General features: G+C 44.8%; 1 protein-coding gene across 1 annotated transcript in view; it reads right to left on the bottom strand.

The window, feature by feature from the left end:
- Positions 1–27,645, bottom strand: part of EFCAB6 (EF-hand calcium binding domain 6) — a gene marked incomplete at both ends in the record, with an annotated part of 231,404 nt that overhangs the window by 114,622 nt on the left and 89,137 nt on the right. The window contains 7 exons of the mRNA XM_079714428.1: positions 3,566–3,734; positions 5,558–5,731; positions 12,423–12,583; positions 12,674–12,733; positions 15,303–15,470; positions 21,872–21,977; positions 24,310–24,420. Coding sequence (XP_079570554.1) covers positions 3,566–3,734; positions 5,558–5,731; positions 12,423–12,583; positions 12,674–12,733; positions 15,303–15,470; positions 21,872–21,977; positions 24,310–24,420 — 949 coding nt within the window. The remainder of the gene's footprint in view (positions 1–3,565; positions 3,735–5,557; positions 5,732–12,422; positions 12,584–12,673; positions 12,734–15,302; positions 15,471–21,871; positions 21,978–24,309; positions 24,421–27,645) is intronic.

Consider the following 27,645-nt stretch of genomic DNA (forward strand, 5'->3'; position numbering starts at 1 on the left):
GAAGAAGTGAAGGGGCATTGTTATTGAAAGCAAAGTCCTTCCCACCAAACTCTGAGGCTAGATCCAACCTCAAAGCTGCCATCAGTTATACCCAGCTAGCCTGTATTACACCCACCAAGCCGGTGTCACACCCAGCAAGGGTCTGAGGCTGATACAGACCAGCGTGGATTCAAATCCAAGTGCCTGAATGGCTTACCAGCCGAACAACGCTGAGCCACGATCTTAACTCCTAAGCTTTGGTCTCCTCATCTGTGAAATGAGCATAATGTGATCTATACCTCACGGGGCTCCTACGAGGATTATAAATAAAGTATGTGAAGCAACTTCCCCAGTGCCTGCACATTGGTGGGTTGACGAATGCTATGTGTAGTGAGGACCAGCACCGTGAGCATCACTGTCCCAGCGATGGTTGGCGTCATCATCGTGGTTATTATTATTGCTGTTGTTACCATTACAGAACTGTTATCATCATTTATACTTGAAGCTCTCTAAAGGAGTTGGTTTCAAAGGTCTCCTTGCCACTGAAGTTGGAAAGCTTTAACCTCTGGATGCCCTGCATTATGTCTAATCTAAATTCTTGTTTCTTTCTACAGTAGAAGTCCATGATTTTTCCAGCTCTGACTTCACCAGTAGTAGAATCACTCTGATCTATAAATAATTTATTTAACAATGAAAATTTACATTTATACAATGCTTTGAGGTAATCAGCTTATAGAGTTGAAATCTGGGTCCCTAGTAGACTGTTTAAAATCACCCCACGGTTATCGATCTTCAAGTTAAACGGTTGGTCACGACAGGTTGTTTCCAAAGGTTAAACCCAACAAGTCACTAGAAGGGAAACCAGTAGACTATTTGCCTGACTGTGTTCACAGGGAACTGGTGGTTAGTCTCTTGAAATGACAACAAACCTTTTCCCCTGCATATCAGTCCTCTAGTGGTTTCTGTTTCCTTTCCCCACCACTGGCACATCTCGGGAAAGCCAGGAAACAGGGAGGCACCACCATGAAGCAAGGGCAGAATGACCATTCCTGTGGCCGCCCCTCAGGTCAGCTGGAATGCAGAGACACTCAGGGGGCAGAGAAGGGAGCTAGGGTGGGTTTGCCACGTGCAGGTACGGGAACCAGCTTCATGTTCAGGGATTCCAACGGGCTTCTGAAACGCCTGCTTCCCTCACTCCTCAGGTTGCCACCTGAGTCCATTCAGGGCCCGCTGGGGATTCTAGTTACTCAAGTTCATCAAGTTCATCCGTCCATTCAGCAAACGCTTGCTGGGCCCTACTATGTGCCAGACACTTGGGATGCATCACTGTCCAAAAGAGGTAACAATGTCTACCTTTGGAGCATACGTCTTAATGGACGAGGACAAACAAACAAGCAAAATAAAGAAATGAACTAAAGAACTGTAAGTACAATGTGGGTGGCAGTTGGTGACAGCACCGTGAAAAGAGAGATAGGGTAAAGGAGATCACGGGGGGGTGGAGGTCAGGCCGTGTTCACCACGGGGACGTCAGGCTTGGACCAAGGCTGGCAGGCGGTGAGGGGACACCCAGGCCAGCATCTGAGGAGCTGGGCCAGGGGGACGGGACAGCCCGATCGAAGGCGGGAGCAGGTCTGTGTCTGAGGGAGAGCAGGAGGCCAGTGTGGCTGCAGCGTACGGACAAGGGGGGAGGTGAGAGTTGGGGTCAGAGAGGTGATGGGTGGCTGGGTCGTGCTGGGCCTTCTAGGACTCTGGTTTTTATACGAGTGATGGGGGAGCCATTGGAGGGTCCCGAGCAGGCGTGGCCCGCTCTCACTGACTTGTTGGAGGGTCACCCGGGCAGCTGGGTTGCAGGGCAGGAGCAGGGGAAGGCGAGGGGGCCGCTGTAACAGCCCGGGAGAGGGCGGCTGGCTGGGAGCGGGGCTGGCGAGCAGCTGCTGTATCCTGGGGCGAGTTCAAGGGGCCGACAGGCGCGGGTGATGCGCTGGATGTGGGTGTGAAAGAAAGAGGACAGTCAGGGGGGACTCCAAGACTCCAGGCCTGAACCACTGGCAAAGAGGCTGCCCCAGGCTGAGAACGGAGCGGCTGCTGGCCGAACTTCTGGGAGAGCGCTCTGGGGCAGGAACTAGCCACGTGAACGAGGGAGCCCCTGGCTCATCGACGGCCGACGAAGCCTAAGGTGGAAACTGCTCAGCTCAGCTGATGGACCTAAAGGTGCTCTCAGGTGAGCAGGTGAGAAGCTGGCCTCAGAGTCGCGGGTGTCAGTCCCAGCTTTGCCGCCACCTACGGCCCTTCTCGAAGGCAGCCGCTTTCCCCCCCTGGAAAGTCAGAGGCAGAAGGGTTGATGCCTGATTTCCTGTGAACCTGTGAACTGACTCTGTGAATCAAGACCGCTGAGCGCCATGGTCATTCGAGACTGTTGTGCGTCGGGGCCAGGACCGCTGCCAGGTGGCTCAGGGATAGAGTCTAGGACCAGGCGCCCTGGGAGAGTTCCATGATTCCCGCCCATTTAGCACCCTAACCCCACTGAAATTGCCCCCGTTGGAGTTAGCAGTGACTAATTATCAGCCCTGGTCCCCCAAACCGAAATCTAGGAACTACCCTTGAATCTTTCCTCTCCCTTATCCATTACCCCCATCTCTCCTCACCACGCCCCGTATGCTCGCAAACACCAGATCCTCCACTTCGTGTCTTTTGTGTGGGGAAGGGGAGGTCTGGACTGTTTCGACAGCCATCTAATCCCATCCCTGGGCCTCCAGCCGGGGCTCCCTCATCCATCCATCCTCCACGCGGCTGCCGTCAGGAGGCTTGGAAATGAGATACGGAAAGAGCGTAATACAGCGCCTGGCATGGGGGCAGGCGCTAGATAAATTGTAGCCACTAATATAATTGTTCTCTTCTTGGAAATATATGTCACTGCCTTCTTCTAAATTTGTCCACACGGACACTGCTACCTATTAGCTGCAATGCTTCCCTTAAAAATAGCTGAAGATGATTAGCTAGAGGGATCGTAATAGGAATTTTAAGCAATCATTTAAATGAATTCCTGAGAAGTCTATGCAGAACCCTTCAAACGGAGTCCTTTCTGGCAGAACCTTGCCAGTTCCCACAAGCACATGCAAATCAGCGCTCTGAGCTTCGCATTTTCCCTGCCAGGTTTTTTCCCCACTTTCTGGAGGAACAAACCACAGCTCTGTTATCACAGCATGGCGGGGACCCCTTGCTGGCAGGGATGGGGGCCCGAGAAGCTTCGCTCCCGCCTGCACGCCGCCCCACCACATGCAGGGAGACAGGTACTCAGTGGATGGCCAAAGAATGCGACAATGAAGGCTGTGTTTGGAAAGTTTAACTATCAAAAGCCGGCCACATCCATATCAAAAGCATGCTCTGAGAAAGTTGCCAAAGACATTTTTGGCCAGAAGAATCCTTATCAATTGTTGAAAGATGCCTAGAAATGAATCTGCTTTGTCCTGCAATAAACCCTTAACGAAAAAATGTCTATCCTTTAAAGCGTGTTCGTATAAGAAAACAGCTGAACTTCTTCAGGAAAGGAGGAAACACAGAAACACAAAGAAACCCATTCTCCTACCTTCTTGAAGTCATGCACATTAATCTTGCCATCAGGCTCCTTGCTGAAGTCCAGAAATCGTTTTCTGAATGCTGGGTCCTGCTGCCGTATACAGTTTTTGAGTTTTTCAATAACCGCATCCTTGGTCATATTCTTGGTCACAGCACTTTTACTCTCAGTGGGCTTGGCCCTGAAATCACAAGCAGGCACACAGATGCAGCCAAGCACTTCCTATAGACCTCACCCACGTACGGTTCAACCCAGGACAACAAGGGGGTTTACCATCCCCTTTTCACAAAGGAGGAAAGAGATGCTGAGGTCGATGGAGTGACCTGGGGACTTCTTACACACTCATGGCTTTCAGGTTCAGAGACAGGCCAGCAGCATTGCGTCAGGTAAAGCTCTCCCTGAGATGCCAGCACGTGGCAGCAGACCAGGGTGGGGAGCTTCAGAGAAAGGGCTGCTGTCATCCCTGTGCTAAGATTTTCAGCTGTGCTTTGAGCTGGCTGAATGTGGTGTGTGACTGGGAAGACATGGCCGAAAAAAGAAATTTTTGTGAACTGGGAAAATGAAAAGTCAGAGCCTCTTATAGGCCTTAAATTAAATAGGCCGTTTTGTGGTAACTAGATCAAAGGGGTCATCAAACAGCCGTGGGAAGGAAGGGACGTCCACAATTAAACCAAGTTGATTCACAAAATCAACTTAATTTATAAAAGATAGATTTTACGTGATGTGCTCTGGGTCTGAGCATGAGAATGTATGTGTCATTGAAGGATAATTATTCTCAGCTCTCCAGAAGTCTCCCGGACCCTGTTTTGACAACCATGAGATAGTTCTGGAGAACAGACTTCTACTCCTTTCCTGCTGCTTCTGTCGGCTTCAGGAGCTCTCCAGGAATGCCCACATTTTGCGAAATGCTTAATTGCTATTACTTCTTTCACTGGTCTTTAGGAGGCAGATATATCTCATCACAGAATATTTAACCTTTCTCTTAAACTACCATCTTTCTGCCCATTCATAAAGCAGCTACTACTGAAGTGCCCAGATATTCAAATTTCATTAGCGTAGCATTAAAATATTCCCATTGCTCTACACTTAAGAATTTTTTAAAGGGGATATGACAATGTGAAGTCGGCTGAATAGTTCTACATTTTACCTCTCCTTATGGATTTTTTATAAGCTATGAACAAGCAAGTTAAAATAATATCTTTTCATTAGATGAAACCTATATTTTTCAAAATGAAGAAGAGCTCGAATATTCATGTCTGACTTTTAACAGATTTACTAAGTATGTTTTATCGTTACAATTCAATGTGGCAATCATTTAAATAATTCTATCATTCATGTTAGAAAATGTTAACCAGTTTAATGAGTATATTTTGCAATAAATATTAAACAGTGGTAAGGAATCTAAGTTTCTGGAGAAGAGTAAGTGTGAACGCAGGTACATAATAGTCGAGTGGCAGGCGGGTTCTCTGGGAGTTGAAAGTCCTGGGTCCTTCCCCCAGGATGAGCACCATGCTTGTGAATAACCCAAGGTAAGTCCCCAAATCTCTCAGGTCTCATTGCTTTCAATTCTAGAATTAATAAGTCAATGCAGTAATTCCTAAGATCTCTGCTGTTTGCTCTAAAACTCCCTGACTTTAATCACTGTTTTTATAGTTTGCCATCTTTCTTATTTAAATCATAAAATATTTAAATACTCAGTCAACAAATATTTATTAACTATCTACACTGCAATAGGCACAGTGGTTTTTTTTTTTTTTTTTTTTTTTTGCAGTACGTGGGCCTCTCACTGTTGTGGCCTCTCCCGTTGTGGAGCACAGGCTCCGGACGCGCAGGCTCAGCGGCCATGGCTCACGGGCCCAGCCGCTCCGCGGCATGTGGGATCTTCCCGGACTGGGGCACGAACCTGCGTCCCCTGCATCGGCAGGTGGACTCTCAACCACTGCGCCACCAGGGAAGCCCAGGCACAGTGGTTTTAATCAACGCTTTCGTTTTGCTTTATTTTACCTCTCAGAAAGATCCGGCTGCTGCTGCTTCTCTTTTGGAAGATGTTCATTTAACAGCTGATCCTTTGGAACAGGAACTGGAGAGACAGTGGGTGGGCCATTAATTCCTAGGCATGCCAAAAGTTTCTTGTAAAGGATTCTTCCTGAAGCAATATCCTGAAACTTATTGCAGAGTCTGAATTTCAAAAATAATTAGAACACACCCATTAGAATGGCTAAAAGAAGACTGACCCTACCAAGTGCCAGCAAGGAAGTGGGTCACTATGACCCTCCTCCACTGCTGGTGGGATGCAAAATGGTGCAGACACTTTGGAAGACACTTTGGCAACTGAATATCCACTCACCAGAGGAACCAGCTGTTCCAGCCCTAGGTGCTTAGCTGAAAGAATAAAAATGTATGTCTACACAAAGACGTGTAATACATGTGGCTTTATTTGTAATAGCAAAAACTGGAAACAAACCAAATGTCCATCAATAGGTGAATGGATCCACAAAGTGGGGTAAGGCCATGAAACAGAATTCTACTCAGCAATGACCAAGAACCATACAACAACGTGAGTGAACCACAAAATCATTATGCTTGGTGAATAAAGCCTAACAAAAAAAGAGAACATCTTGTAGCCTTCCATTTATAGAAAATCCTAGAAGATGCAAAGTCATCTGTAGTGATATGGTGCTAGGTGGGTGGAAGAGATGAATTGCAAAAGGGCACAAGAAAGCTTCAGGGGGAATGAAAAAGTTTGGTATCTGGATTGACAGCGTGCGATGGGTTCACAGAGATATATACACATGATGGATTTCCTCAAATTGTATTATTTAAATATGTGTAGTTTATTGTTTGTAAGAATACAGCAATAAAGATATAATAAATGTAAAATAAAGAAAAAATTTCATGAGGAATTTGGTATGGAATTATGGAAGTACTTTATTGGAATTTTGGGGGTATGCAAATATTTGAGAAAAACATGGGAAACCACTAATATGGCAGGATCTTTTTCTTTTCCAACATTTTGTTTGTTAATTTTTTCTAATGATAAAGGTTGTACGTGCTCATTGTTGCAAACTTGGTAAAGCCTGAGACCCAAGAAAAAATTCCACAGGTCTGTTAAAATGCACAAGGTTTAGAGCACAGTAGGTGTGGGTGTGAGCCCTGGATTCTGCCCCCCAGGGTCTGGATATCTGCTCCATGACTGAAGGCGGGCTTCACGAGGTCTGGTCCGCGGACACTTCCCCAGCACAGTGAGGCCACGGCTCTTTTCACATGAATACACGATGTCATTTGTCTCTTCCACCCTGAGTCTCTGGTACGTGTACAGCGGACGTTCCAGAGGCTGCAAGGCATGTGATCATTCCTTGCTCCGACCGCTGGTGGAATGTGTGCTCATGTGGGCTGCGCTCACTAACATGGTCTAAAGCTGCAGAAACGTGTAGGGTTTCCATGAGGAGCTGGAGTGGGCTTTCAGAGCTCAGCTCAGCTCCGTTTCTTTAAGCACTTTACTAGCTCCTTACGAGCTCATGTTGGTTAGCCCTGCTCTAATTTCTGTAACCTCTTTATTATCCAATAAATCCTTATTTTGAAATCCCGAAGTTTTTCCTGAGCCTACAGGGAAACAAGTAGTAAGTGCACTCTCATTTTCTGCAATGACAGTTTAAATGTCTCAGTTTTCGCTTCTCATACAGTAAGTACTGGTAGACACACTCCATACAACAGAAACCCTTTGAGGTTCTCGATAACTTTTAAGAGCATCAAAGGGCCGAGAAGCTCTGACCTGGGGCACATGACCCTTTCTATGCTTCAGTTTCCTTGTCTATAAAATGCACATAATGAAAGTCCCCACCTCAGAGGATTATTGTAAAAATTCCATAAGAGGATCCACGTAAAGCTGTTAGCACTGGGCTGGCCTGTTACATGGATCTGTGCTCAATAAACTACAGCTGGAATAACAGGACCACAATATAACGATGACATGCATGTAGCCAGGGGTCAGAGCATGAGCTCCAAACTACGCTTTGCTCAGTAAGTACTAGCAATTGTTATAATTGCTTCAGGAATACTCTGCGATGAGCACTGTGCTAAGTATTATAGCTACAACTATGAGAAAACCAAAGCAGTGCCCACCTCACAGAGCTGTGAGAGGCTGGGAGAATGCTCATCCTGAACCGAGGGAACAGATCACCGAAAAGCCCAGAGGCAACAGAGAGCTTGGTGTTCTCAAGAAACAGGAAGCCAGTCAGCCCAGCTGAGCTGGGACCCACAGGAACAGCCGCAGCGTACGAGAGCTTCCCAGGGGCTTGACACTGGGTGAGAGGCTTTATGCCTATTACTTCACTTGATCCTGACCACAACTTTCTAAGTAACATGTGCAGGAGGGAAGAGGCTCAGAACTTGCCCAAGTTCACAGCTAGCTCTGGGCCGAGTCGGGATTTGAACCCAGGCAGTCTGGCTGCAGAGCCCGAGCTCTGGAGAGGTTTCTTTCTTCTTTTAAATTAATTAATTTATTTTATTTAATTACTTTTGGCTGCGTTGGGTCTTCATTGCTGCATGCGAGCTTTCTCTAGTTGCGGCGAGCGGCGGCTACTCTTCGTTGCGGTGCGCGCGCTTCTCATTGTGGTGCCTTCTCTTGTTGCGAAGCACGGGCTCTAGGCATGCGGGCTTCAGTAGTTGTGGCACTCAGGCTCAATAGTTGTGGCGCGTGGGCTCAGTAGTTGTGGCTCGCAGGCTCACGGGCTCTAGGGCGCAGGCTCAGTAGTTGTGGCGCACGGCCTTAGTTGCTCCACGGCATGTGGGATCTTCCCGGACCAGGTCTCGAGCCCATTTCCCCTGCATTGGCAGGCAGATTCTTAACCACTGAGCCACCAGGGAAGCCTCTCTGGAGAGGTTTGAGGGTCCTGACGGGCTGGGAAGCCACGCTCTGTTAAAGCATCTGGTATTTCCCTAATGGCAAGAGGACACCCAAATGCTTCAAGCAGGGTTTTAATGTGATTGTCTTTGTAGTTTAGACAAAGACTGGCTACGCAATGGAGAAGAGAATACGAGGGCTTCCATCTCAAATATCCAATTGCCTGCACAACCAATCCACTTAAGTTCACTCATTCCTTCATTCATTCCATCGCTTGACACTTAAGATGCCCTGTCCATGAGCCGGGTACGGTTCCACGCCTAGGTACCGGGACTTTGGGAGTGAAGAGACAAAGTCCCTGTGCTTTACATCCTTGGTGGGTGGCACAGGTAATAAACATAAACAAATGCCAAGAGCCATGAAAAATGGAGCCGGGTGACAGGTAGAGAGTACCTGGGAGGTGGGGTGGACGGGAGGTGGAGAAGGAGGTGAATAGAGTGACCTGTCACTCTGGGTGGTAGGGTGTCACCAATCTCCTCTCCAGGTTAACATGTCCAAAATGGAACTTCTGATTTTCAGCCCTGAAACTCCCCCAGCTCAGGTGACAACCCTGAGTACCCAGATGCTCAAGCCGGAAGCTGGGGCTCATCCTCGCTTCCTCCCCACCCCAATCCACGCCCCTAGCTGTCCACACACCCTAAACCTCCACATGAGTTCACGGTGTGTATTCGTCGGAGAACTACAGAGATAAAGGGTAGCTCCATCGGCGGGGGTGGGGGGCTGGCAGTTCTTGTTACATCAAGCTGATTTCCAAAGGGGCTTTATCATTTACACGCCCACAAGGCACACATGAGAGGACCAGTTTCTCTACCTCCCTGCTCTATCTTTTAGCATGTTTGCAAATTTACAATTCTTTTACTTCAAGTGATATCTAATGTAGCTCATATTTCCTTCTACTTATTAACCTATATTTTAACAAAGCGATAGCAAGTCTCAGGCTCAGAGTCCTTGGCAGATAGAGGCATCTCATTAGGATTTAATCATATTGTTTTCATGAAATGCAGTCTTAGTGTAACCTCTTTATAGCAAGTGAGGATGTTTTTACATGTATGGTGGTAAGAAAAGCCTTTAAAAAATTAATATACTTCAGAAAAAGAGGAGTTGATATAAGGAAAATAAAATGTACTCAGGTAGAACATGAATGCCCAAAGTCTGGGCGACATCTTCCTTTTTATGGACAAGTAAACAGAGACCCCCAAGAGGTTCCCCTCTCTTGCCCCTTGGAAGTTGCAGTTTCCCAGGGTTCCTATTCCTTCTCCAACCTCCCCCTCAGCTGATGATCTCACCTCCCCCTGCACCGAGGAAACAGAAGTCCGGAGGGCGGGACTCCTAGGTTAGCACCCACGCCCACCCCTCTTCCTGGCCTGGCTCCATCTATCAACACTTTTTCTCTCCAGTCTCTGGCTTTCCACTAACTTCTCCTCCCAGCCCACAGATAAGCACAAAGCCTGTCTGTGAAGCAGGTGAACCCTTTCTCAGCACTGCATCCTCCACTCCATAAGCACCCCTGGTACCTGCTGGGGGTCCACCCGCCCCTCCCAGCCCTGGCCCCTGCTCAGCCCACCTGCTTCCCATGCGACGTCAGACCTGGCTGGCCTCCTCCTGCCCCCCTAGCCCCGGGCACCGCCCTTCCTGTCCCCTTGCCCCAACCTTCTCGGCCTCCTTTGCTGCTGGATGAGCCAGGGCCCTGGTTGTCTGGTGGTATTCTGCCAGGTCCCACCTGCAGCCCTCTCACCTCAGGCGGTCCCCCATCCACCCCGGACAAATGCTTGCTGAACGAATGAACGAACCGTCAGTGTGAGGAGGACGCTGGAGTCTCATCACGGCCCAGACTCCTCTCTGAGCCCCACGGCCTCCTGGAGTCTTTTTCCCGTGTTTTCACCCCGACTGGCTGACTCCTTCTGTGTTCTCTCACTGGCCAGCAGCCCCTGGCATCATTGGAGACTCCTTTCCCTCCTCTGCCATCAGCCTCCCGGTCCAGAGTCACCAGGTCTGTCCTTCTACTGCCCAGACCTATCCCAAAGCAGTCGCCCCCTGCAGTCCTCTGCCGCCCCCTCCTTTTAAGCCCCTTCTTTCCCTCTCTCCCCATTATGTCTGCTCCCCTCACCGGAGCCAGAGCAATCTTTATCCATCAGGGTTTTCAAAGCCCTCTGGGTGGCTCTCAAACCCTGTGGAGAACCCTGCCCGCCGGGTGAATCCAGTTCCGTAGTGTAGAGCCGCAGTCCCTCCTGCCCGCCCTTTGGTACAGTGCCCCTGCCGTCCTCCCCGCCACACTTCTGCCCCAGTTGTCCACGTGAACGTGCCGTGGGCCCCTAGCCCTCTGGGCTTCCTCCTGCTAGCCTACAGCCTGAAATGCTCTCCCCTTTCTTCTCCAGATTCAAGCATCACATCCCTGGGGAGCTTCTCACCTTCCATGCCATGACCCCTGCCCCATCCTCCCGGCTCTAAGTGTCCTTCAAGAATTGCGCACGGTCCTCTGGGCTCACATGCCACGCGGGGTGCGTCTGCTTCGGTTTCTCTCACATTAGACCACTCTGTAAATGAAGGGGTTTCTGTAAACCTATTAACAGGACGGCCGGGATGCAGGAGGCTTGCGCAATACTCTTGAGTGAAAGACCAAGTGGAGGAAGAAGTGAACCGCCCTGCCAGTCCTGGGTTCCGCTTCCCTCTGCCTCTCTCCCTCTCCCCGGACCACGCGCAGCAAAGCCACGAGCCAGCGAGTGACTGAAGCCCCTGCAGACACGGACGTCAAGGTGGCCTCCCCGCCTTGCCCACTGCCCAGCCCAGGCCCTCACCCCTCCCCGAGCTCCTCCACAACCCTCTCTGGACTGGCTGTCACCTGCTTCTCCCCTGTGCCGTGTTTCTTCCACCCACTAGAGAACTGATCTTTCTGCAAACATTCCGTAAACTGGATGAATGCAAACACTCGGCCTGGCACGCCAAGCTCTCTGCAAGACCCTCTTGCTGGGGAAAGCCTAGGCCTCCTCCTTCTCTTCTTACAAACCACAGGAGAAACGGGCTATGAGACATGAGTGTTCACAGAAGGGAGATTCAAGAGGCCAACAATTACCAATAAGATCAACTGTGTTTCACGTCACTTTAAATCAATGTAATATAAAGAAAAACAATAAATAAGATCTTTAACATTCCAATCGGGAGGAATGAAAGAGAATCGTTGTGATTCCACTGGATTTCCACCCACAGTGATCTCCCAGATCACTGCCCACACGCTGGGAAACACCAGCCCCCGTCCCTGAGGCCGTGCAGCTCTGAGTTCTGGGACAGCAGCAAGTGGGTGGCAGGTGGCGTGTGGGAGGCGTCATCCCCTGCAGAGTGCCAGCTCAGCCTGCAGGTTGTCAAGGTCATCTGCAGAGAGGGAATGCCCCAAGGGGTGAGCCCCTCCGCGTGGAGGGTGAAAGGGACACCAGGCAGGGGACCCCTGGGGCCTTCAGGACACCGTTTTCTTCTTTCTCTAATATCCCTGTCCCCCCCGCCCCCCAGCTTCAGCTCATCCACCACAAATTAAGTTTTAAACTAAAACAAAAGAAAAGTATAATTCAAGTTACCATTTATGGGCTGGCTGATCATAGCCAGACACCCTGGGAGGTAAAATGGCATCACAATTAAGAGAATAGGAGTCATACAGACCAGAGGTAGAAGCCAGGCTCCACTGACCAGCTGTGTGACGCCAAGGAGGTGCTTAACGTCTCCAGGCCTCTATTTCCTTATCCACGAAAGGAACTGTCATAGCTGCCTTACACGCTCGTGGTGAGGACTACGTGACACAGCATATATGCCAGACTCTCAACCAACACCCGATGCTTAGTACAGACTCAATAAATAGGAGCTATTATCAGTACTACCTACTAACATGGCAAAAAAAAATACGTAGAAAAAGGTTTAAAATTGTAAAACAGACTTTATGGAAAACACAGCATGAATTAATTTTGTTACCAGAAAACTTACTTTACTAAATGTTCGGTTGTTAAAAATGGGCAGAAAACGCGCATGATTTTCTTGAAGTTATTTCGCCCAATGTGCCCTGTGTCTCCAAGGTCATGTGATCGCAGCATATTATAGAAAACTTGTAGATTCCTGGTAATGGAGTCATGAACAATTTCTTCCACCTAACAGAAAAAACAAACATATTTACCAAGCTGCACGTTTGTAACCTGGGGTGGTAGCACCTTGGGGCCACATAGGAAAGCGTTACTTACTGAATCCCAAGCCAGGAAGAGAGGTGCCTTGGTGTCTTTACAGGAGGATATTTTGCTTAGCTAATTGGGAAAGAGAAAATATTTAAATACAAATCACTCATAAAGGTAGTAGGAGCTTTGGAGGCAGGTGGACTTGGATTGTCAGCTTTGTCCCTGATTATTAGCCAATAGCTTTAGACCTTGAGAAGTGAGTTTGCCGCCCCCCCATCCCCATCTGGAAATGGGATAATAACATTTAACTTGTGCTTATTTTTAAGAAGTACAGGAAACATGAAAAAATCCATCACCTAGAAATCAAATAAACGCAAAGTGAAAGAATAATGAGATGACATTTTTGCCTACCAGAATGGCAGAAATAAAAAAGGAAGCAAACTGCTAGTGTTGGAAATGGATAACATCAGACAATTTGATAATCTACAGCCTCTAGAGTAACAGTGACTGTCTCTGGGGAGCGGCTGGGGACAGAAGTAGAGGGAAAACTCACTTCCACTGTATTCCCTTCTGCATCTTTTGCATTTTGTACTTCATACATATATTCAACTTTTAAAATATTTAAAAAATAATATATAAAATTTTTATTCCATTTCTGGAAATTTATACTAAAGAAATTATCATAGGATGATAAAAAAAGGAGGCACTACAATATTCCTTGCAGCAAAATTTATATAAGGAAGAAAAATGAACACCCAGATTATAAGAGCAGGGACTATGCTGCATCTTTTAATATTACATAGCAGAATTTTTACTGACACTAAGGGTTAACAATACGTTAATCAATGACAAACTAAAAAGTCACTAATTATGTGGTCTCATTTTAAAATAAAATAGGTACTATATATGAAAGTATACATATATCCAGTTCATCAAAGTATATACATTACATATGTGCAGTTTTTATATATCAATTATACCTCAATAAAGCTTTAAAAATCATATGCCTATGTAGGTATAAAGGTTTGGAAGAATATGCAACAAAGTATAAGAGTGAGTAACAATGTAACACAATTCCTCAATGCTAGAATTAGCAGTGATCTTAAGTTTCTTCTATTTGCATATCTCTGCCTTCTAACGTTTCTAATTCACTTGTTTATATTAACATTCACTCAACAAACTGCTTTGTGAGTGCTGCTGGCACTGCGCTATGCCTGTGGGTACAATGGGCAGTAAAACCAGAAAGGTCTCCGCCTTCCTGGAGGCACGACATCGTGACAGAAACGTTACCCTGTGACTGGCACGGTGTGTGAGGTTGATGACTGCGAGACAGGCTTCCTCAGAGGGGTCAGGGAGGGTCCCTGGAGAATGGGCCCTGGATCAGGGAGCGGCAAGGGGATCCTGGCAGGAGCTGCACTGCCAAGGATGGCGGCGGGAACCTGGGGAGCCCGAGGACCCGAGCGGTGCGGTGGTGAGGAGACCCCGTGAGAGACGGCAGGGCTGGACCACGTGGCACCTCATCAGCTACGTGGGGAAGTTCTGCTTTATCCTATGGGTCCCAACGCCATTAGAGGGTTTGCAGCCTAGAGGCTGACAGCATCTGACTTAAGAGCAGGCAGAGACCACGCTGCTGGCCACATGGAGAGCAGACTGCTCACATGTCTGTATTTCTGTTTTTAAAGAAAAAAATGTGGCTATGTGCAGGGCTGCTGTGACAGTCAGAGGTGATGATTTACAAAAGCTAACACAGGGTCTGTCCCACAGCAGAATTCTGGAAAAGTTGCAGTTCTTCATTTTTATGTGTAAAAGGGCTCTGGGACTCACTTTTGAATCAGAGTTCAAGAAGGATTGAGTGACATGGTTTAGGACGTGCACAAGGTGGGCATTCAGGAAGCCATAATTTTTTTTTTTTTTTTTTTTTTTTTGCGGTACGCGGGCCTCTCACTGTTGTGGCCTCTCCCATTGCGGAGCACAGGCTCCGGACGCGCAGGCTCAGGGTCCATGGCTCACGCGCCCAGCCGCTCCATGGCATGTGGGATCCTCCCGGACCGGGGCATGAACCCGTGTCCCCTGCATCGGCAGGCAGACTCTCAACCACTGCACCACCAGGGAAGCCCAGGAAGCCATAATATTGAAACCAAAAGCTAATCTGTACCTGGTAAAGAAAGTCTTTAACAAATATTTCAGCGAGACTCTGTTAGTGCTTTCTGCACGCATTATCTGAAACTAATCTGATTTTTTAAAGTTCTTAAAATGTTAAAATGCTAATAGCTATTAAAGTTATAGAAGTATTTTTAATAATGAAACCATCAACTTTTCAGCCAAAAGAAACAAATACTAAAAGTAAGTGTTTGTCACTAGAGGCAATAAGCAGTTTTTGGTTTTGTTTCTACTGCAAGACATGATTGCAAGAGCAGTGCCGTTGCAATGCTGGGAAAAGGAGTCACATCCAGCATACAAAGTGCTGTCACTCAAGGAAAAGTTTTCAGAAATGTCAAAGAGCATCCTTCAATGAGACTTAAAAACTAAAAGTTAAACAACTTTTAAACACAACTCTTACTTAAAAATTAACGCAGCTGGAAAATGTGCTCATCCATTTATTTAAACCATATTTCACCTGCATCTCTTATTTCACTAAGAACACTTAAGTTTCCTGCCGTAAACAGAAAAGCAAACGTGAAGTTGTTGTAAAACTCACCTTAGGGTTCTCTTCAAGCAGTTCAATAAACGTGCTGACGTTGACCCATCCGGTGCACCCAGGGTCAAGTGTTTGCATTAGTTCTTTGAATTCTGAATCACTTATTTTTACAGCCATGCAATTTAGAATATGTCGCAATTCTTCCCCTGTTATATGTCCATCAGGTTTCTGAGCATGAGAATATATAAGGGAATTTTTTAAAAAGAAAAAAAGGAAGGAAGAGCATTACGTGTATTTAGCAGCACTTAACAAAGCATGAGTTTGGGCCAGATAGAGTTATGATTTGAAACAAGAATACCTCAACTGATGATCGTCACTGTATACCACATGCCAAGAGCGGTGGGGGGAAGGGAATCTAGAACTTTGCAAGTGCAGTTCCTACAAGGTTCTCTGTCAGGACACGGCAGGAGACAGTCCCAAGAGAGGAAAGAGGCTGACCCTTTTCCCAGGACAGGCTGAATGCTGGCTGTCACAGGGCACCCCAACCCACCTGAGGGCCCCACGGCTCAGCCACATGGGGCACAGAATTTCCTGGAAATTCAATTACAACGAGCCGATTCACTAAGAATATTAACCATGCTCGTTTTCACTACCACCAACCTCATCACTTACATAAATGTACAATTACTTAGTGAGAAAAAATTTCAGCCATGTTGCATAAAGAAAACATTATGAACAAAATACTGTGAGGCAAATTTCTTCCCCCAGAATAAAAAATTACCAATAAGTAAATTGAATATCAAAACTGAGAGAAACTGGGCTTCCCTGGTGGCGCAGTTGTTGAGAATCTGCCTGCCAATGCAGGGGACATGGGTTCGAGCCCTGGCCTGGGAAGATCCCACATGTCACGGAGCAACTGGGCCCGTGAGCCACAACTACTGAGGCTGCGCGTCTGGAGCCTGTGCTCCGCAACAAGAAAGGCCACGATAGTGAGAGGCCCGCGCACCACGATGAAGAGCGGCCCCCGCTCACCGCAACTAGAGAAAGCCCTCGCACAGAAACGAAGACCCAACACAGCCCAAAATAAAGAAATTAAACAAACAAACAAACAAACAAACAACAAAAAAAAAACTGAGAGAAACTGTTTACTGGAAAAGCAGGGGAAATAAAGAACCCTACCTCTTCATAGGGAGATATTGTAAATACCAGCGTGACCAAAGACTTGTTAAGTGATAAAGCAGTGTATAAATGTCAGCTATGACTTTGGGATCCAAAATCTGAAAAGGATATAAGGTCCTCTTGGAGAAAATTAAGTAATTTAGAGGATATGTGCAGGACACTTTTTGGTTAGGGAGTGACAAGTGTTTAATGTCCAAATGGGAATCACTGACAGCTAATATTTATGATTTTCGGTAAATTTATCAATGATCACCACTATCTAACTCCAGAATATTTTCATCACCCCGAAGAAACCTTGTGCCCATTTGTACTCACTCTCCACTTCCATCTCTATCCTAAGGCAATGAATCTACTTTCTAAGTCTCTATATTTGCTTTTTTCTGGATATTTTATGTAAATACAATCATACAGTATATGCATCTGTATGCACCTTCCATCTGGCTTCTATCACCCATTATAGTGTTTTTGAGGTTCATCCATGGTGTTGCGTGGATCGGTATTTTCTTCCTCTTCATTCCTGATATTACTATTCCATTGTAAGGGCACATTTTGTTTACCTTGTCATAAGCGGATGAACATTTTGATTGTTTCCAGTTTAGAAATTATGAATAATGCTACTATGGACTCTTGCACACAAGCCTTTGTGTGGACACATGTTTTTATTTCTCTTGAGCAGATACCTAGGAGTGGAATTGCTGGGTCATGTGGTAAATTTCCGCTGAAATTTTTAAGAAACTACTCTGTTGTTTTCCACAGCAGTTGCACCATTTTCCATCCCCACCAGCAGTGTATGAGTTCCATCTCCACAATCTCGCCAACACTTACTGCTGTCTGTCTTTCTGATAGTAGCCTTCCTAGAGGGTATGAAGTGATATGTCTCATTGTGGTTTTGATTTGCATTTCCCTGATGACTAATGACGTTGAGCATCTTTTCATGTGCTATTTGGCCACTCCTATATATTCTTTGGTGAAATGTCTATTAAAATCTTTTGCCCATTTAAAAAATCAGGTTGTCTTCTTATTGAGTCCTAAGAGTTCTCATATATTCTAGATACAAGTCCTTTACCAGATATATAATTTACATATATTTTCTCTCAGTCTGTCATTAATGGTACCCTCTGAAGCACAAAAGTTTTAAATTCTGATTAGTCCAATTTACAGATTTTGTTCTTTTATGGATCATGCTTTTACTGTCACATCTAAGAAATATTTGCCTAACATGAGGTCACAAAGATTTACACATATGTCTTCTTCTAAGACTTTTACCGTTTTAGCTCTTATATTTAGGTCTATGGTCCATTTTCAGTTAATTTTTGTATATGATGTAAAGAAAATGTCTAAATTCATCTTTTTGCATATGGATATCCAATTTTCTCAGCACCATTTGTTGAAAAGATTATACTTTCTCCTCCTGAATTGGTTGAAAATTAATTGACCATAAATGTGTTTATTTCCATACTCACAATTATGTTCTGTCAACTAATAAGTCTATCCTATGCCAGTTCCACACTGTCTTTATTACTGTAGCTTTATCCTAAGATTCAAAATCTGGAAGTTTAAGTACTCTAACTTCATTCTTCTTTTCCAAAATTGTTTTGGCTATTCTGCCACCTTTGCATTTCCAAATGAAGTTTTAAGATCAGCTTTTCAATTTCTGCAAAAAAGCCAGCTGGGATTTTTTTTTTTTTTTTTTTTTTTTTTTGCGGTACACGGGCCTCTCACTGCTGTGGCCTCTCCCGTTGCGGAGCACAGGCTCCAGACGCGCAGGCTCAGCAGCCATGGCTCACGGGCCCAGCCGCTCCGAGGCATGTGGGATCTTCCTGGACTGGGGTACGAACCCGTGTCCCCCGCATCGGCAGGCGGACTCTCAACCACTGCACCACCAGGGAAGCCCCCAGCTGGGATTTTGATGGGGTTTGCATTGAATCTACAGATCAATCTGGAGAGAATTTCCACCTTAATAATATTGATTCTTCCAATCCATGAATATGGAATGTGTCTTCACTTATTTACATCTTCTTTTCCTTTTAACAGTTTTTTATAATTTTCAGTATACAAGCCTGGCACTTCTTTTTTAAATTGACTCCTAGGTAATTTATTCTTTTTGTGCTATTGTGAATGGAATTGCTTTCTGAAGTTCATTTTCAGATTGTTCATTGCTTATAGAAATATAACTGATTTTTGTATATTGATCTTGTATCCTGTGACCTTGATGAATTCATTTATTAGTTCTAGCAGTTTGTGTGTGTGTGCATTCCTTAGAATTTTCTATTACAATATCATGTTGTCTGTGAATAAAGACTGTTTTACTTCTTTCTTCCCAATCTGTATGCATTTTATTTCTTTTCTTTCCTGATTACACTGTCTAGAACTTCAGTATAATGTTGAAAAGAAGTATCTAGAGCTGATATCATTGTGTTTTTCCTGATCTCAGGGGGAAAGTATTTAGTCTTTTACCATTAACTATGCTGTTAGCTTTGGGTTTATCGTAAGTGCCCTTTATCAGGTTAGGGAATTTTTCTATTCCTAGTTGGTTGAAAATTGTTATCCTGAATGAGTGTTGAATTTTTCAAATTTTTTTTCTGCATCTATGATCATGCAGTTTTGTCCTTGTTTCTATTAATATTTTGTACTACATTAATTGATCTTTTGGAAGTTAAACAAACCTTGCAGTCCTGGGATAAATCTCACATGGTCGTAGCATTTAATCCTTTTTACATGTTGTTGGATTCACTTTGCTAATACTTTTTTGAGAATTTTTGCAACTATATTCACAAAGGATATTGATCTGTGATTTTCTTTTCTTGTGATCTCTTTGTCTGGCTTCGGTATCAGGATAGTATTGACCTCAGAGAATTAGTTGAGAAGTGCTCCTGCTATACCTTCTGAAAGTTTGTAAAGGATGGCTATTTGTATAAGCAATCTTTCTAGTCTTCAATGTAGAGAATTTGCACATTCTTCGTTAGATATATTTCTAGGTATTTGGGTTTTTAAAATATTATTAGAAATGATATTTTAAAACTTCTTTTTCTAATTGCTTACTGCAGGTTATAGAAATATTATTGATCTTTGCATATTGACCTTGTATCCAATGACCTTCTCAATTCTATTATTAATTCTAATAATTATTGGAAGATTTTGGTGGACTTTCTATGTATAAGGTCATGTGAGCTGCAAATAATAACACCAAGAATAAACAGGCAGAGTACAGATTATTTCCGGGTGCAAGAAAATGAGCCACAGCTGATGTAAATGGAAGTGACCAGGGTGATGGGCCCACGTGGAGGGAGGATGCCGGTGTGTGGAGGCAGCACACACAGCTTCGTGGAGTGGCTCTAAAGCATCTTCTAACAGCTCTGTGCCCCTCTCTACAGCAGGGGGACCTGCTTCCCAGGGCTGCCCTCTGTGGCCAGGCAACATGCCATCCCTGCCCACTCCTGGCTCTCTCCCTCTGCTCTCCTTCTCCTTCCAGGTCCCAGAATGTGGCCAAGACCCAGGTAAATGGTCAGAGGGGTTGGAGCGGGCATCTTAATCGGAAACCACGCCCTCTGCAGCTCTCAAGTATCTGATGGCCATGGCTCTTGTGTGACGCTCCAGAGGGTGAGCTCATTGTCAGCAGGGACTTCACCTCATTCATCTGTGAGTTGAACCTAAGTGCCCACGGCCGGGTCAGGCACTGTGGGGCAGGCACTCAATCCCCCACCTTCTCATGTTTGTCCATCAGTCTGTTTGCCGAGCGCTACATCAGTGACATATTTAGCACGGTAAGCATTATTACAGCCCTCCATTAGCGGAGATGAAGATTTCACTATTTTTAATTAAATTACTTCTTCAATATACTAATACAAGCTGAGGGGGATGAACACATGGAAGCCTTCGTTTATCTTAAAGAGGTGGTCCACCCGACACGCGAGCAGGCAGTTCAGTGCAGGGCGGAACGCGCCCGCTCTGGAGCAGCCGGTTCGAATCCTGGCCCCACCACTCACTAGCTGGGAGCCTCAGGCCGGGCACGCGCCCCCACGTTCCTTTCCTCCGCAAATGAGGATGAAATGAAAGAACTGAATGAAGATCATGATAGTGTCCACCTCACAGAGGTGCTGAGAGGCCGAAGTGAGTGAATACGAGAAAATCACTGAAGACAGGGCCCGGCACACAGTCAGTGTCCCTATTCCTGTCCATCCTGAGAGAACAGGTCATATAGGCATCAAGATTAATGACAGCTGGTGTACCAACTAAAGCATCTCCCCCACGAAAGCAGGACCCCAAACCTTGGAATCCACACTATGCAGCGGCATTCTAGATGGACAGAGGTGCGGAGCTGCAGCCTCCAGAGCAGAGAGCAAACCTCAAACCCATAGGTCCGCCTCCAGGCCCTGGGAGCCTCCCCAGAGCCCTGCCCCACAGCGCAGACTGCCCCTCGCTCGGCGGACTTTGCAAGGTGGACACTGAGGCCGAGTAGCTCCTCTTTGGTGCTCGCTCATGTATAAGTCTGAGGCAAAGTAATTCATCGTACTCCTGGTTAGTTACTAGAGATTCAGTTATTGGATGCGCTCAGTAAATAACTAACTTGGGAAATATTGCTATGTACCAAAAGCATCCGAATGCTGCTTTCTAAAAGAAACATGAAAGTGGGACAGGAGCTAATGTTTCAAGCAGAGTCATGAATAAGCCTCCCTTTGCAGTACAACTAAGTAAGTAAACAGGCTATTTTGGAACTAAGAAAATGTTCCTGTCATGGGATACAGTTGGTTATGAACCCATACACTCTAGGGTGGGGAGTGGGAGGACGGGTCAGCAGGCCTGGATTAGTCCTTAATTAAACAGCTAATGATGACTAGTCACTCCATTCTTAACAATCTTGACACACCTTGTTCTCATCCCCTGGCATTTATATTGCAGTAAGTTTTATGTCTTCTATCCTCCCAACTAGACCCAGCTCTTGAGGTCAGGCTTTGTATCCCTAAGGACTCAGAATATTTCCTAGCATATAACGGGAGCACAAAAAATATTTGTTGAGTGGATAAATGAATGAACATACAGTTTTTATTGGTCCTGTTTTGAGTATTAGCCTTCTTTGAAACAATGAGTTTTTCTCCAGAGAAGGGTTTCAAAATCTTACAGAGTTGGGGCTTCCCTGGTGGCGCAGTGGTTGAGAATCCGCCTGCTAATGCAGGGGACATGGGTTCGAGCCCTGGTCTGGGAGGATCCCACATGCCACGGAGCAACTAGGCCCGTGCGCCACAACTACTGAGCCTGCGCGTCTGGAAGCTGTGCTCCGCAACAAGAGAGGCCGCGATAGTGAGAGGCCCGCGCACCGCGATGAAGAGTGGCCCCCGCTCGCTGCAACTAGAGAAAGCCCTTGCACAGAAACGAAGACCCAACACAGCAAAAATAAGTAAATTAATTAATAAACTCCTACCCCCAACATCTTAAGAAAAAAACAATCTTACAGAGTTGACAAACAGCAGTGCTTTCTTCAACGATGCACAGTGATCTTCATGTCTAAATAACTTTGTGATAATGTTTCCCTTGCAAAATTGATTTCTAGAGTTGATGCTGCAAGAGAATTAAGAGAAAAACAGGAATAAGATTATGTTCTTGAACTTTGTTCTTAATGCGAAAAAAACAAAACAAAAAGAACACCACCCTAACAACAACTATAATAGTGCTTTATTTGTGGATGGCTCCTTTCCCTGGAAGTGTCATGTGCTTGTGAGGGCCCATCTGTCACTCAGTTAACATGGTACCTAGTAAGGGAGCTGGCATGGATGCAATTCCCATAGGCATCAATCAGCTTTGCTGAGCCATCACTCACCTCTTCCCGTGCCGACTAGCTGTGGCTAGCTCTCTTGCCGATCTGTGCCTTTGGTCTCAAAAAAGACCAGGAAAGACGCCTCGATCACTGCTGAGACAAACACCTGCCTGTACAGGCAGCATGCTGTAGCCCACTCGCCAACATGGTAACTGAGGGCACACATTTCCAGTTTTGAAGCAGTGAGGATGTCAACCTTCACAACCTCTCCCTCCCTGTTGACAATGGCCATGACCACCATGACCACCTGTATTATCAGACCCATCTCCCTTTCTTGCCTCTTGCTTTCATCCCCTGAGCTCAGGGCCAGCAGTCTGCATGTACCCTTGAAGGCCCATGATCATCCATCCACTCTGGAGATCAAAGCCAACTTCACCAGGGACTCTGATCAGAAAGGGGGCTGGAGAATCTCCTAACAATATACACTTGTTGGCCTCCCTTTTCAGTGTTCAGTTAGACAGTTTGACATTTTCCACTAAATAAGGAATGATCGTGAATCATACTGGCTCTGAACAACTCTCAAATTATTTAAGGGAGTTTATTGCTGCATCTGTACAGCCGTCTTAGCTTTTTCCAGTTGTGTGAGAACATATAAACACACACACCCTTACCACCACTTTTAAGAAACATATAAAGTGGCAGAGGGCTTCCCTGGTGGCACAGTGGTTGAGAGTCCGCCTGCCAATGCAGGGGACACGGGTTCGTGCCCCGGTCTGGGAGGATCCCACATGCCGTGGAGCGGCTGGGCCCGTGAGCCATGGCCGCTGAGCCTGCGCGTCCGGAGCCTGTGCTCTGCAATGGGAGAGGCCACAACAGTGAGAGGCCCGCGTACCACAAATAAATAAATAAATAAATAAATAAAGTGGTAGAAATGTTGAATCTGAGTTCCTTGTGTGACCCACTAGAACCTGGCTTTCCTGAAGACCACAAGCACTGGCATGAAGACCACAAGCACTGGCATGAAGACCACAAGCACTGGCATGAATGGGGACAACTAAAAATGTCTCATGACATTGCAAAATGTCTCCTGGGGGGCCAAGATTGTCCCCAGTGGAGAACCACTGTTTTAAAGTAATGAAAATTCACAGGTTAATTCCTACAGTCCTGGACAAGATGCTGTGAGACAAGAAAATTGTAAAGAAACAGAAGTAATTTCACTTAAGAAATGAACTCACAGAGCCGCATCCCAGAAATGCAATGTGTGGGGAGTGCAGTGGGCTCCGAATACCTGGAAGGCTGGTGACCAGGGCAGTTCATTAAATATCCATAAATTCCCCGAGACAGGGATAGGACCCAGCAAAATGGGAATTAACCCTGTGGTACATTTTTCTTTACCAGAGAGCACAGCGCTTTCAATGAACGTGCTGAGGTTCTAAAGTCTGTTTTTTCTTTAAGATTTACATAGGGCGGTCAGTACAGGGTGCACATCAAGATAAAATAGTTCTTAGAGGGAAAGTCTAAATTCAAAAATGTCATATTATTATTTTTTTATGTTTTGGGCCACCACCGCCCACCACAATTTATGTGATAAATATAAATCTGAAGTTATAATAGACGTTAGAATGAAAACAAAAATAATGGTGCTCAAGGCAAATAATCCACAATATTTGCCCCATGCAGAGAGCGGTTGGAAAACAAGTTAACATACATTGCTCTTTTCCATATAATATTTAACAAATATGTGTTTGTACACGATTTTACAAGATTATACTTAGTGCTCAGAGAGTGATGCTGGCAGGGTCAGTGTGTGTATTGACGGTATTCAGGCTCCGTTTCTGCATCCGTGACTCACTAAGCCTATGACCTAGTGAAGACCCCATATAGTCTTATTTTTTCATCTAGAAATTAGAATAATAATTATACTTACCTTATAGTTTAAGGCAGTTTTAAATAAGAAAAATATAAGGAAAATAATTTATAAGCTATACGTTACTATGCAAAAGTTGGTAATTATTCAAAGAAGACTAATTTGTCATTCAATAAATGAAGAAAAAGTAATTCAGATATTCTCTAACCTTTTACATATTATGATATGTGTAACCAAAATTTAGTTTAGTTTAGTTTTTTTTTACATACCTATTTCTTTTTGTCAGGGGAATTTTATTACTAGCTTCCAACAACTGAGGCTCATAAAATGATGTTAAAAATTGCTTCCAATTGACTTTAGTGGTGGTTTTAAGTCCAAATCTGGATTAAAAAAAAAAACAAAAATAGTATTTTAAACATTTTTTTCTATAATGCTGCATGGATTAGATGCTTAATATTGAATTGAAAATGGAAGCAGTGAATTTATATGAAGTTTCATATCTAAGGTAAACAAAATAATTTAGTAAAATAATACTACAAATTGATTTTTTAAAAGCAAGGAAAAACCAAACTGATTAATACATCTCCATGTCTCTATATTCTGTTAGCAGTAGCATACACTGAAGGAAGAAACAAAGGGATTTGATTAAAATTCTAACGTTCATGAAATAATTCTTTCAAATTCATTATTTGAAGAGCTCAGTTACAGTGGTAGGCAGAATAAAGGCCCCAAGATGTTCACGCTCTAAGTCCAGAAAATAGAGAAATAAGAGAGAAGATTTCTGGAGAAAAGCTTTAGATATGCTTGGGTGAGCCCCAAGCCCAGCGCAAGGTAGGATGGATGATGTGTACCCCTCACCTCAAGCCTTGTGGAGAGAACTGCTCTACTTGGGAGTTTGCTAGATGCCCCTGCCATGGGGGGTCTAATGTATCAGTGCCTGACGCCCTCATAGAACAGAAACCTTGCAGATGAGAGCCGAACTGCTAAGCCATTGACCAAAAATGGGGGCGGGGCAGGTGGGGAGGTGTTGGCAAGACTGCTGGCTGACTCTCAGTCATCGGGGAAATAATGCAAAGGGTCTCGTGTGAATCTGACGTGGGCCACAAGCAAGAGAGCGAGCGTGAGTGTGTGCACACACAAACACACAGGGTCATCTAGGTCCTGCCTGAGAAGGCCACCTGGAAGAATGAACAGACCTTAATAAAGAAGGTTTTCCTTCCCTGTTTCCAGGTTCCCAGGGGCTGAGGAGGGAATAAGCGATCAGCTGAGATGGAGATGCATTTGCCTTCATCAAAAACCTGTGGATGTGACAGCCGAGTGTGAAGCCCAGAGACACAACAGAGACTCTCATGAAAGGAAACACCTTCAGACAGACATCTGTTAGGGCCAGAAAGTGCGGTTTCCAGCTCACAGCAGAGCCAGTCCAATAGGAACCTTCCTGCTCCCCCCTCTTTCTCTCCTTCCTCTGGGCATTCCAGGCGTGGAGGAGTCAGAACCCAAGTTTGTAATATGAGGAAGGAAGAGAAGTGCAAAGCGGAGATGGGGAGAAGAAGCAATCTGTGTCCCCTTTATTCTTGCCTGCAACAGACCCTAACTGGGTAGGGAACACAATTCACGTTTAAATCAAGTCTACAGCTTTGACCATAATGTGAAACTGGCTATTGCAATTACTAAGCTGAGGCTCTTTGTGTGATCTGAAACAAACCAAAAAAATCAAAGTCTGTTCATGCTTTCATCCAAGGGAAAAAAGAACTAATCCAACTGAGAAAATTTAAAGGGACAGTGGGCAAGAAAATTAAGTTGCCTTAAGATTACAGTCCATGAGTCTTGCCAACTCAACTGAGGTTACATTTGCATGCATCCATCCAACTATCCATCCATTCATCCATCCATGTGTGGTGCCAAGCCACCATCTTTTCTCACTTGAATTACTGCTATAGTCTCCTAACTGGTTTCCTTGTACTTACTCTTGCCTTCCACCAATCTATTAATATTTTCATACTTTAACCAGCCTGCACTTTTTGAAATGCATATGTGATCAGATTACTCTCTTGCTTAAAATCTTTCCATGCCTCCCCACGGCTCTTAGGATAAGAATTAAAATCCGTCGGTAACGTACAGCTTGCACAGTTTGACCCTGCTCACATCTCCAGCCTCATCCCATATCGTGCTGCCCCTTGCTCTCTTGGCTACAGCCATGCTGGTCCTTTGGTTCTTCAAAAGGCTTGTGCTCTTCCTCGCCTCAGGCCCGTATGCTTGTTGCTGCCTTTGCCAGTTGCCACATTCTCCCCACTACCTACCTCCCCCACTTTAGGTGGTTAATTCCACTCCTCTTTCAAGTCTCAACTATGTCTCTATCCTTTATAGTATTTATCCCTACCTAAGTATTAATATCATTCGCAGTCAACACTTGTATAGTGCTTTGATTATGATTATGATTATAGCAGCTAATGCTTGATTGGTTATTACTTCTACTTCTACTATTAGCACCATGTATGTGGTCATGAGGAAGAGAGAGAATTGATTGACTAATTGATTTCATTACACGCACATGGCAACATATAATAAGTAGATTGTGACCATGGTTTAATTCACTGCTATTCGCATACAAAACAAAGTTTCATCTTTCATACTCAATCTTGCTTCCCCAAACTTTGCCCATTATGTTGATATAGTTTGTTAATGCTGTATATTTTCACCTTAAGTTTCAGCAAGTTAAAAATTAATTTTTTATATTGGAAACACTGTGGCTACTATTAAAATTAGAATCAGCTACATATATTATGTTTAGGAAATTACCTTGCTCTTTGGTAAAATATCAAATTAGACCTTCACTACCATATACTAAAATAAACTCAAAAGAGATCAAAAAGTTAAATGTAAAAGCTAGGACCATTGAAAAATGAAAAAAAAATTTAGGCATATATTCATCTGGTATTTGAATGAGAATGGATTTTTAAGCAAAATTTAAGAAATAAACTTACTTAATTACATCAAAATAAAAAATTTCTGTATACCAGAAATATTAAAACAAAGTTTAAGAGACAAACAACAGACTTATAAAGTTACCTATCATAATTATGCATAACAAATTGTTAATACTCTTAAAACACAAAGTGCTTATACAAATTAATATGAAAATATTAACTTCTTTCAGTATGGTGGAGTAAGATCCTATTGGACCAATTCTCTTACAGATAATCACAACAAACTCTGGGCATAATATCAAAAGTAGCTACCTAAAAGCACTATAGAGTGAACAGAAGTGGGCAAACTCTGGTGGGAAATCTATGCTGAGAGGAGCTGAGTTGTGAGAAGTATTTTCAGTGCATCTAGCCCAGGGCCAGGCACTGCAGCATGAGGGGTGGCACAGGTACCAGTACAAAAAAAAAAAAAAAAGTGGCCTTTATAGCCTGGAAAACTAGAAGATCAAACCCAGGTAAATCATAAACCTAGAAAGAAAGAGGAAATCCTGGAAGAGAAAGAGGCAGAGAGGGGTCCCCAAATTCTGTCCCACCACATTTCTGGCTGGTTCCTGAATCTCACGTGATCAGAACCTACTCAAAATAGCTTAGCTAAACACAAAAGATCTGAATTAAGATCAG

Source organism: Hyperoodon ampullatus (genome assembly GCF_949752795.1).
Source record: "Hyperoodon ampullatus genome assembly, chromosome: 11".
NCBI classification, from domain to species: domain Eukaryota; kingdom Metazoa; phylum Chordata; class Mammalia; order Artiodactyla; family Ziphiidae; genus Hyperoodon; species Hyperoodon ampullatus.